An 11,522-nucleotide genomic window follows, 5' to 3' on the forward strand; every position below is an offset into this window, starting at 1 on the left:
GCACCATAATCAGTTAATTAGTTTGGTGCACATCCTCCTGATCAGATGGATGAATGTACATGTCCTGCAACATCAGTCTCCTAACAGCAGCACTTTCCACTGCATTTTAATTGCTGGACCTTTTGATTACTCTGGCAGAATGAAATGCTGCACTGACAGACAAATGGATAAACTAACTGGAGTTAGTGTCATTGTGGCTCAACGGTGGCCACCATTTTTCTGCCTCCCAGGACATGGAGGATCAAGTCACAACAATGCATCGATAGATATTCAGGCTTAGAAACAATGTAAACATTCTCAAAACTTTTAATGGATCCGTGGTAACAGAATGTTAATCTGTTGTAGTAGTTATACACAGGGGACAAAAGTTATAACTGCTTCCCCCCTCAATTAGATTTAATTACATTTTACACTCTGTACAGGCAGTGGGTTGTAACTGTATTATGGGATATCTAATATTTCTTTGTAAATGCTGCTTTACTACTGTAGACATTAAGCTTCATGTTATACGACAAATGACAGTCAGCCCAACCACAGTGGAGGCAGTGGGCCATGGCACTGATGTGGCACCACCCAGAGGCTTAGCAAGGGGGAAAAGTGCCCTGCGCACCAGTGTGTCCTCTGCCCCCACTCTGCCCCGGAATGCCCCACCCCTGGAACACCCTCGCCACACCCCCACAGGGGCGTGCCCCCCACCCCCTTGGAGCTATGCCTCTGGCACCAACCCACTGCTCCCAAAGAGGCTCACAAAGTGCAACAGCCTCCCCGCCACCAAGAAGCCTCAATGGGCCACAGTGGACTTACCCCAGCCAAAAGGCTGGCTTAAGTTTGGATTGCGGCCCACACCAATTTTACAACTTCCAGCAAGGCCAGAGGGAGGCTGACTGAGTGTGGAATAGGCTCCTTTCCACCAGCCCACCGTTCGCCCACCATGTGGTGGCAGCAGCTGAGGGGCAGGGATGCTGCCGCAGCATCCTACCCACATCCCGCTACTGGGGGAGGGTAGTGGCAGCCTCGCAGCAATGGTTTTTACTCTCTAGCGCAGGGGTAGGGAACCTGCGGCTCTCCAGATGTTCAGGAACTACAATTCCCATCAGCCTCTCTATTAGCCTTGGCCAGTGTGGCCATGCTAGTAGAAACTGATAGAATATGAATTCCTGATGGGATCTGTTCCTCTAACAGAATAAGTGCCCTGCAGGAGGCAAATCCACCAGCATGATCATCCTGCCACTCCCACCAGTTAATTCATCCCCCCTCTTCGGATGGGGCTCATAATCTTTAAAAACATGCCAGCAAAATCAATCCCAATGATCCCATCAATTCTCCTCCAGCACCACTGCATAATTAATTTGGCCTAACTTTTGCAGTAGCTGAAGATATCAGGGTAAACTTACATAGATTCCTTACAGATTTACTTACTAAAGATTTAAGTGTTTGTGAAATATAGCTCACCTTGTCAAATGTGTCCTATATTGATACTCATATGAATGTGTGTAAAATATAAAATTAGACTCATGGTTTGGATCAGGGACATGCAGGGGGTGGGATCTTTGTCAGAAGGGTCATGGTGACTCTTGGCAACCCCATTCTCCATTTCCTTCTGTGCAGAAAACAGGTAAGAGGGATTTAAAGGTGTGATTTTTGCTTATAATACACAATTTCTTTCTGATACAGCTGGCTCTTTGCTGAACGTGCCCTTATGAATAGTTTAATTCAGGAAAGCCTTTCTTTATAATTGCTTTTTAAAAAGGAAAATAGATTTCATCATGTCTGTAATTTTTTGCGGGTAAAATTGGATGTGTATTAAAGGAGAGAACTCATAGTCTGTCTGTGGCTAGACACAAGACCGCCAAGTACAGATCAAGCTTTTCCACACAAAGCTCTGCTTAATACACCTCCATTCCACCCTGCAACATTCTTGATATTCCAGAAAAGGGTGTGGCCAGTTCTAATGCAGGCAGGTACCAATCGAGCTTCCGTGCTTACAGCTGCCAAGACTGCTAGATTCTGCTTTTCAACACTCGAGCAATTCCCCTGTCTTTTCCACAAAAACGGGTAGTGATCTGGTACTTGATCTTGCATTTGTCATGTTAGCGGCATCCTTCTCATTAACTTGAATTAAGAAGGTTGAGCACTTGGGAATATGTCACCCAGTAAAGCTCATGCATTTTGCAATTTAAGCCAGATTTAGCCCCACTCAAGCCTAAGGGACTAAAATGGATTAAACTGTAAATGGAAGAACAAGTGGTATATAAAAGAGACCTTTAGTAACTAGTGTTGGGAGTAGTTGTAGCGCTTCTAATTACTGTGGGGATTCTCTTTAAGTGCTGACTAGAAAATGCTTGTGCTACCATTTTTCTGGTCAAATGACTGTAAATAAACAGAACTGAACTATTTTGCTCTCATCCCAGAGAGTATCTATTTATTTAGGACCTTTGTATGCCACCTTTCTGGAGGCAGTTCAGCACCTAACTAAAACAAAACAAATCAAGATAATGAAACGTCAGTAAAACGTGAAAGCTAATAAAATAAATATGTGAAAACAGAACAACAAAAATATTTGGCCCAGGCTTGCCCAGTCTCATCAAATCCTGGAAATTTCATGTTAGCCCTGATTTGTACTTGGATGGGAGACAACCAAGGAACTGTAGGATGCTATGCCGAGGCAGGCAATGACAAATCACCTCTGTTCACCTTTTGCTTTGAAAACCTATGGGATTGCCATCAATTGGTGGTGACAACAGCATTTTCTATCTCCAAAACAATCTGAGCCAGTATACTGGAATGCCATTCATTTCAGATGATAGCTGTATGCTGAGATCGAATCTGCCTACCAAGTTAGTGTCTATGGCAGTGATCCACAAATCAGTTACTCCAAGCAACTTTTTTTCAACAATGTTAAGGCTGGTGGTTTTGGCACAAATGAGTCAAGCCAGGAAATAGATAATCAAGCAGGTGGACCATCTGGTGAGTCAGCAGGCAAGGGGGAAAGCAAGGATGGGCAGTCTAGCAGCAGTTCAGTCTATATTTGAGCAACAAGTTATTTAGAGAAGCCAGGAAGAGTTATTGGACCAGACAGAACCTTATAGTACTACCCTTAAGACATATCTGCAGTGAAGAGCAGCAGAGATTAGGTCCCTCTCCTGTACATCTGAGAAATGATCCAGACAGCCCATTTATCAAGGGAATATTATAACTTGCATAAGAAACAAAGGAGTTTTGCCAGACAGATTTGTCGTTCATTGTCTTTTGCATACATGAACACAAAGGCTACGCTCCTTCAAATTGCAGGTTGCCCATCAATTTGCAAATAGATATGCTTGCATACAGGTGGTGATTGGCCTGCTGGTAGACTGAATTAAAGCCAAGTAGGTGTGCCATCTTGCTATTCAAAATTGCCACCTTAATGCGTGTATTACTGAAAATTAGGAGTACCCCATTAATTAGAAACACAATCTGTAAGAGTTGTTCCCAGTATTTATTGAGTCATCTCTCTCTAAAAATAGCCAGACAGATGGTATAGGCATACCCTGTCACTCTGGGACATGATGTAAACAGTTAGGGTGGGAGGACATCGGTAGCTACTTCAGTGGAACATCCCCAAGTCTGATGTAACAGTGACATTTGACTAACATTAGGCATCTGTCCTCATTCCACTCAGTTAAGTTTGAAGCCTTCTCCAGCTTTAGAAGGCTCCCACCAACTTAAGCAACTCTTCCTTCCTCCAATTTTAGCAGCCCTTCCTTTGGTGGAAGAGCCACTTAAGATTCAGGAAGACTTCTGGCATTGAAATAAGACTTCCAACTTTGTGGAGTGATAGGACACATAGAAATGACTAAATGGAATCTCCATGTTCGGAGACAGAAAACCCTGTGAATACCAGTGCTGGGGGCAACACTGGAAGACCTTGGCCTCTATGCCCTGTTGTTGGCCCTCCAGAGCAAATGGTTGCTGGTCTGGATGGGCTCCTTTTATGTTTTTATGTTCATTATGTGTAATATAGAGATATTTCTGATATCTGAAATTCTCCTTTTCCCATAAGTTCTCCTTTTCTCCATAAAGCAGTTTATATTAAATACAATTTAGCAGAATATGCCATTCAAAAGAATGGCACACCCATCACACCCCATTTATTCTATGAATGTTCCCACCAGAGGTAGGTTTATGCCCAAGTTAAGTGAACTAGTTTATAAATGTCCTGTAAATAACAAATGTAAAAAAGGCTAAATTTCATTTTTACAGTGATACCCGCTGGCGTAGCGCCAATGGGGACATCGAGGCCAGTCCCGCCCGGCCGGGCCTCCCTGCTGGAGTCTGCGTGGGGAAGCTGACAACAGCCGGCTGCCGGCTGCGGTTGTGAGTTGGGCTGCTGGGCATGCCTTTGGCCTTGCTGGGCGGTGACGAGGCGTGCAACCCAAGCAGCGAGCCTCTTTGTGGAAGCATGCTGGCAGGGCTGCCTGTGAGGCGGGGAGTTAGAGGGAGAGGGCCACAGCTTGAACAGAAGGCACCACGCTGTGTGACCTGGTGGCTTGAAGAGGAGACATGGAAGGCTGCGTGGCAAAGGAGACCCTTTCCACATTATCCGCGGAGCCACCAGCAGTCCCACGGAGTGCCTGCCTGCCAGGAGCCCACAAGAGACCAAACAACAAGTCAGGTAGCAGCAGCAGGCGCACAGGTGAGCCGAGCTGGCAGCGTTTCCCGCTGTTTGGGAGGAGCAGGGGGGGGTGGCCTGGGCGACTCTCTTCCTCCCCTCTGCTGCTCCTGGGAATGTTTGAAAGAGCATGCTCCATGGCCATTTCGCCTTCTTCGTAAGGATTTTCCTCCTGTAAAAAAAGGAGAGCCTGCAGAAGTCTCCAGCTCTCTTAACAGGAGAAAATCCTTTGCAGAAGGCCCTTACCAGCCACTTTCTGGTACAAAACACCCCAGGAGGAAGCAGCGAGGGCAGCCCCAGCCAGGTCTTGAGGGGGTGGCGAATCTCGGCTGTTTGGGAGGAGCGAAGGGGGGGTGGCCTGGGCGACTCTCTTCCTCCCCTCCTTTGGCTGCAGGGGTGTTTAGAGGCAGCTCCGTTGGCCTGCAGCGCCTGTCTGCAAGTGATTTTTCCTCCTAGCCAAAAAGAGAGCCTGCAAGAAAGTCTCCGAAGCTTCTTCTTACAGGAGAAAAATCATTGCAGAAAGATCCCTACCAGCACCACTGAGTTACACGCCAAAACACACTGGGAACAGCAGAAGACAGCCCCAGCCAGGTCTTGATGGGGGGGGGGGGGCAGGGGGCGATCCGCTGCTTGGGAGGGCAGGTGGGTGACCTGGGCGACTCTCTTCCTCTCAGCTGCTCTGGGGGTGTTTGGCAAAACTCAGATTTCGTCCCGGGCTACATTTTCCCTAGCTACGCCCCCTGGTGATACCCGTTTGGAGCCTCCCCAGGTCTTCGGCCACTGATTTTAACGAGGCTCCTATTTAGGCAGGCGAGTTGTGAAATCCTCCTCAAAGAAATGTTCTTTGGTGCAAAGAACATGCATAGATTTGCGAAGCCCACAGAAATTAGGTTGTCGTCAGCTCCGCACAGAAGTTCAGTGGAGACTTCTAAAACCCTGCAGATCGCAAAGAGACAATTCCCCTGGCACAAACATTGCTTTGGGAAAGCGCTGGCTTGATCAAAGCTGCATTATTCAGCTCCAGGCAGTCATTAAATTATTCACAGCGCACAGAGAGTCGGTCGCGTGGGTTGTTTGTGTGTGTGCGTGCTACGCGAAAGTACTCTTGCTCATAATGGGATTTTATATGTTGTGTCTGCACACTTACCAAGTGCAAAGTCGCTCCTCAGGTAATGTGCCTGGAGGGGCGTGAGGTGTCACCCTCCACAGAACTGCAAGTTTACCCCCTTCCCTCCAGGCACATTACCTGAGGAGCGACTTTGCACTTCGTAAATGTGCAGACATCCGCTGACATATTGGGGTGGGGGGAGAGAAAGATGAGACCTGCAGGCTGTTCCAAGTGGCACCACATTGGCTACGTTCACGGCTCACATGAGAGAGAAAGAGTGAGAGAGATAACTTTTGATCCCCCCTCCCGGATCACCTGCCACCGAGGCGGGAGGGGTTTAATACCTCCCTTCACAATCGCGCTTTGATTGGTCGGAGACACCCGGCCCTTTCCCGGGGCGCCCACCCTCTCCTCCTGCCGCCGCTTTCAGCTGCCGGCTGCAGCGCTCCCCAACTTTCACACCTGACCGGGTGCCAAGGCGTCAGGGGCTATATAAAGGAAACCCGGAGGAGCTGTTTCCCAGTTACACAGGAGGCGCCCAAGCTCGAGCTAGCCATGATCCCAGCCACGCTTCACTTCGGGGGGTTCCTGATCGCCTGCTTGCTCCTGAAGAGCTGCCTGGCTTTCAAGAACGACGCTACGGAGATCCTTTACTCGCAAGTCGCCAAAGCCATCCCGGTCAGCAAATTACAGCTTTTAGATGAATCGGCCCGGCATGGGGGGGCGAAGGCACCCCGGCCACGCGACTGGATTCGGTAAGGAACAGTCAAGTTTGTATTACCTTTGGCCGTCCTCCCACGCCCAGCTTCCTACTGCCACATTCGCGATTCCCATCCTGCAGTTTTAGGGTTATCCAGAACTGGAATCCTGTTGGTCCCTAATGAGGTTCTCTTGCAAGTGGGTTCTAGAGGCTCGAGACTGGAGAGGATCCGTCTCACCTGTCCCGGAATCCCTTCCAAGCCACCTCCTTCCCATGTGGCTGGGTTATGACTAGCTCAAAATTAGACCCCAGTTTTATATTTTAATTTTTTTTGCATCAGGTAGTTTTATTCCAGAGCAATCATCATAGGCCCAACCGTAGTCAATAGCAGAGAGAAGAGAGAATCCTGATTTTCCTCTACACTGTTTCTTCTTCCAAATGCCAGCCCAATCTGATTTATTTCCTATATGACTAAGTTGTTTGGGAGCGAAAGCAGTCGGTGCTGGAGTCTGGGAAGAGCCAAACTCACTCCCTTCCTCTGCTTCCTCTCAGTGCAACGTGCTTTGCAGTGGGATCCTCTGTCTGTGTTACTTCCCAAAGCTAACATTTACCTTCAGTAGCAAGGCTTTGATTGGGTTCCAGCACTTTGTTTTTATTTCCTGATGTTACCCTTTACCTGCTTCACTGCTTTAGTCAGTATAAACAAAACAGGTTCACAACCTACCTGGAAACTCTGCTCCAACTTGCCTTTGAAATGATGTTTCTCCCCCCTCTATCCCGTTGCCTTTTCAATCAGGAAAAGACAGAAATGCAGGACAGCTTTTATCTGGCTTGTGTCAGACTTCAGCTCTAAAAAGCACTGTGATTCAATAGGGACATCTTTATCTCCTAAAGGAAACAGAGATGTCTTTCAACAGGGCTGCTTACATTTTGATGGAGCATGGTTTAAATACACAGGAAATATCTCGTCACTTGAGGATTTACTGGAATAATCCAATAGGCATTCATGATCAGTGAACTGTTACAATGAAAAAAGCTAACTATGTATGCAAGAAGACATCCCAAAAAACCTCTTTCTAGGTGCATTCCTGAGCCAGGTGCAGGAAGCAAACCTGTGTCAAACTGATTTAGGCAAGCAATGCTGTTCAGAAATCATTTTACCAGGTTTTTTTTGCAAAAGAGACTTAACTGGTCCCTTAGTCAAGCAGCCAGATCAGCCAAATGTTTCTAAAGCAAAACTACTTCAGAAACTAATGTACTCACCCAACAGTTCTTCTCCCCCAGAGGTGACTTGTTACAGTCACCGCACAATGGAGATACAACTGGTTGTGGGAAGGGTTCAAGGGAAAATGGAATCACAAACAACCTCAACTTTGACACATTTGAATCTATAGTTGGTTCACAACTGATTGGAAAGTTTTCCTAGGGTACAGGAGAACTTGCTTGTGAATTGTGCCCTTGACAAACTCTTGCTGGTTCCTGAGGGAAGGGGTTGGGTAGAAGAATCCAGTGTCCATGGGGCTGGAAGGCCCTGAAGGTTTCAGTCATCAGTAAAAAAAACATTTTGGCAAATGTTCAGATGGTCTGTGGGCTCCTGTACAAGAGGAGCCATCCCCATGAATATGACATAACAGGAAAATGTACCCTTGTAGTTTCAAAAAATCATGTTGATCTACTTTGGTGAATCAGTTTAGCTTGTGTACTCCAACACAGGTCAACTGGGTGACCTTGGGCTAGTCACAGTTCTTCAGAGCTCTCTCAGCCCCACCTACCTCACAGGGTGTTTATTGTGAGGGGGGAATGGAAAGGAGTTTGTAAGCACCTTTGAGTCTCCTGCAGGAGAGAAAGGGGGGATATAAATCCAAACTGTTGTTCTTCTACTTTATTTAAAATAAGGAAACTTAAGCCAAAATATCATCAGGACTCCCATAGCGATCATCATTTATTTGCAATAAAGATAGTTCTTATTTTAACATTTGCTCTCAAACAGCGCACATATTTCTCTGGATAACATTTATTTTTAACTGAGAAAATACAAGTGCGAAGAGACTGCACATTGAACTTCATGGTGCATGTTCATTTCCAAAAGTAATTATTAAAATAAGGAATGGTGCTTTCTTCAGTGTGGATATCTACAGATACAAGCAGGCACAAACTTGCCCGTATTTGCAGCTAGTTCAGCACCTTCGTGATACAATGTCAGTTGTCTTTTTTTTAAAAAATGAAATACTGCTGCCTTAAGTTTTACAGTGTTGCTTGTTTTAAAGGGTATGCACAAGCCATGTCGCAATACTGTAATCTTGTTGCCTGAAGAAAAAAACAGTGCCGAACTTATCACCCAAAACAACATATCAAGGACACAGAGGTCTAAGCATTGCCACTACACTGAGCAATAGATTCCCTGCATTTCTTCATCTGTTTGGATATAGAAAATCATTTCCCCAAACTCCCAAACATAAATTTTCACACATAACCATACTCAGCATCTTGGAGGAGATCCATCTTGGATCAAGATCCAGGACAAAGTTTTCATGAAAGGGAGGCAGATGAAAGGGAACCTATAAAATGAAATTACCTCTGATAGCATCAGTAGCTGAGGCAGCGCTAATAGGCAGGTAAGCTTTAGTCAACAAGCTAAAGCAGACCCATTGACTTTTACATGGTTGCTCTGAAATAGTAAATGATAGATTCAAGATGTAGCCCAAGCTTCACTGAATAAAGTGGAACTGATGTCCAAGTAGTCCTTCTTAGATTTACTTACAAGTTCATCTAGAACCTGGTTGATTAGGGCTGGAGTGTCAATTAGAACTTCTACCCAACCTCCACTGGGTTGGGTCCATACCATAGATATTTATTTTAAAAAGCTTATTCTAGGAAATAATTCAAGTAAAACCTCCCCTGACTGCAACAAACCAAGGTTGCACCCTGAGAGTCTACATCTGGATTTGGATGCTGGAGATCCTGGCTCGTGTATGACATCATCAATATGGTGGAAGAGAGCGAGGATGTGTGCATGTGAGCCATTTCTCCATTGAACCAGGCTTTTGTCATCTACTCTAGTGCAGGGATTAAACAAACATAGAATTTGAACTTTGATCCCATTGTTCTGTGTCTTTTACAGGTCGTGTTCAAGTTGGTTGCAGGGAACTGAGATCAACTAAATACATTTCAGATGGCCAATGTACCAGTATAAACCCCCTGAAAGAATTGGTATGTGCTGGGGAGTGCCTTCCTTTGCCTGTGTTGCCCAACTGGATAGGAGGAGGTTACGGAACTAAGTATTGGAGCAGAAGGAGCTCACAGGAGTGGAGGTGTGTCAACGACAAAACTCGTACCCAAAGGATTCAGCTTCAATGTCAAGATGGAAGCACAAGAACATACAAAGTAACTGTGGTGACAGCATGTAAGTGCAAGAGATACACCAGGCAACACAATGAATCCAGCCACAACTTTGAAGGATCATCTCAGACAAAGCCCATACAACACCATAAAGAGAGGAAAAGAAACACCAAAGCCATGAAGCAGGCCACAAGTTAGAACTCAACCATCAGAGTTATAAAATTCGAACTCCTCAATAATCCACTTCTTTTACAGCTATTGCTGCCTGAAAACACAACAAAAGCTCGCAGACTTGTCATTGTTGCTTCTGAACTGGGAGTACTTTGACCATACTCAGAAGGGCAATCTGTGCATAAGGATCACTCCAGTTATCATCCATAATTTCAAGATAAATATCCATCTTTGCTCATTGAACTCTTATTTTTCCTGATTTTTTGGAAACTGATGTTGCTATAGACACTCAAACAAATTTTATATTGTAAAGAGTTGCTGTTCTGAGTTTTCATAAAGTATATTTGCAGATCAACACTTCTCCCAGAGTCCCTACATATCACAACTGAAATGAATACCTTGCATTACACTGCAGTCAACCAAAAACACTGGGGAAGCTGATCCACAGTACTTATAGTAAACAAGCAAAACAAAAAAAAGCATGACAGCAGCTGAAAAAGTAAATCTGAACAAATGCTATTTATTTGTCAATGTAGTTATTTAACAAGCTTTTTATGTGTTTCCTATTTTAAAGATGCCTGTTTTATGTTTCACCACATTTCCCCCTCCATACATCAAAGTATTTCCCCATAATTTGTGATCAAAGTAGAATATACATTGTGTACATAATGTAAAATAGGTATTTTAACAGTGCAATTTGGGTGGGAGGGGGAAGTGCTGAGGAGGCAGCAGACCCCAGCACCTGCATAAATGCCACATGTGCTGGCACAGGGGCACTTATGTTGGTGTTGGCAAGCTAAATGGGAGTGCCATGCATGGGCACCAGTACAGCCTCAGTGACAGTACTCCTTCAGAGGGCCTTACTTGGGCAAAATCAGTGGGGCAGCCCATTGAGGTGCTAGGCCACTTTCATAGGAGAAGGAACAGCATTTTCTTCCACTTATTGTCTGTGGGGAACCAAACATTGTTGGAGGGTAATGCGCCGTCCCCATGCGGTGCAACTCCCCTAGTGCATAACAGATCCATCTTATTGTACAGTTATGATTTTCAACACAATATGTTTTGAAAATTGTTCTGTAAATACCTTGTAAAAATGCATTTGTATTTTTAAAGTGTGCAGTTCAAAGGTAGACCATACTTCATACCAACATCATCCTTTTTTAATAAAAAAAATTCAACAACATTTGTTGTCTTTGTTTTATCTGGTATGTAGAATAATGCATCAGTGGCACTGGCCTGTTCATGCTTCAAATGCTAATGTGCTGCTACCAATGTACCTAATTCAGTAGGTGGTTCTGGCTTCCAGAAGTCTTGGGAGATTGTTAACAGCTGGTGTTTATTAATAGTTTGGACCAGCCTCAAACATAAGTTACTATATTTTCCAAATGTACAGTGTAGAATCTGGGGTTCTTGAAAAGAGAATAATTACTGCTTTCTGGTTGTGGTATAGATGACAATCAAGTCAAATACAGCTTTGAGTGTGACCATTCCTAAAGACTCAGTTTAGCACCTTATTTACATACTCTGTGCATTTTAATACATTCCTGAGTAGC

The 11,522-nt window shown here is 45.0% G+C and overlaps 1 protein-coding gene across 1 annotated transcript; it reads left to right on the plus strand.

The window, feature by feature from the left end:
* Positions 1–6,148: 6,148 nt before the first annotated feature.
* Positions 6,149–11,152, plus strand: SOSTDC1 (sclerostin domain containing 1). Its single transcript, XM_048511870.1, is given in 3 exon segments — positions 6,149–6,442; positions 6,444–6,529; positions 9,581–11,152. Coding segments are annotated over 3 exon segments (630 nt in total). The 5' UTR covers positions 6,149–6,314; the 3' UTR covers positions 9,997–11,152.
* The last annotated feature ends 370 nt before the right edge of the window (positions 11,153–11,522 follow it).

The sequence above is a fragment of the Sphaerodactylus townsendi genome, linkage group LG11, assembly GCF_021028975.2.
Source record: "Sphaerodactylus townsendi isolate TG3544 linkage group LG11, MPM_Stown_v2.3, whole genome shotgun sequence".
Classification (NCBI taxonomy): Eukaryota; Metazoa; Chordata; class Lepidosauria; order Squamata; family Sphaerodactylidae; genus Sphaerodactylus; species Sphaerodactylus townsendi.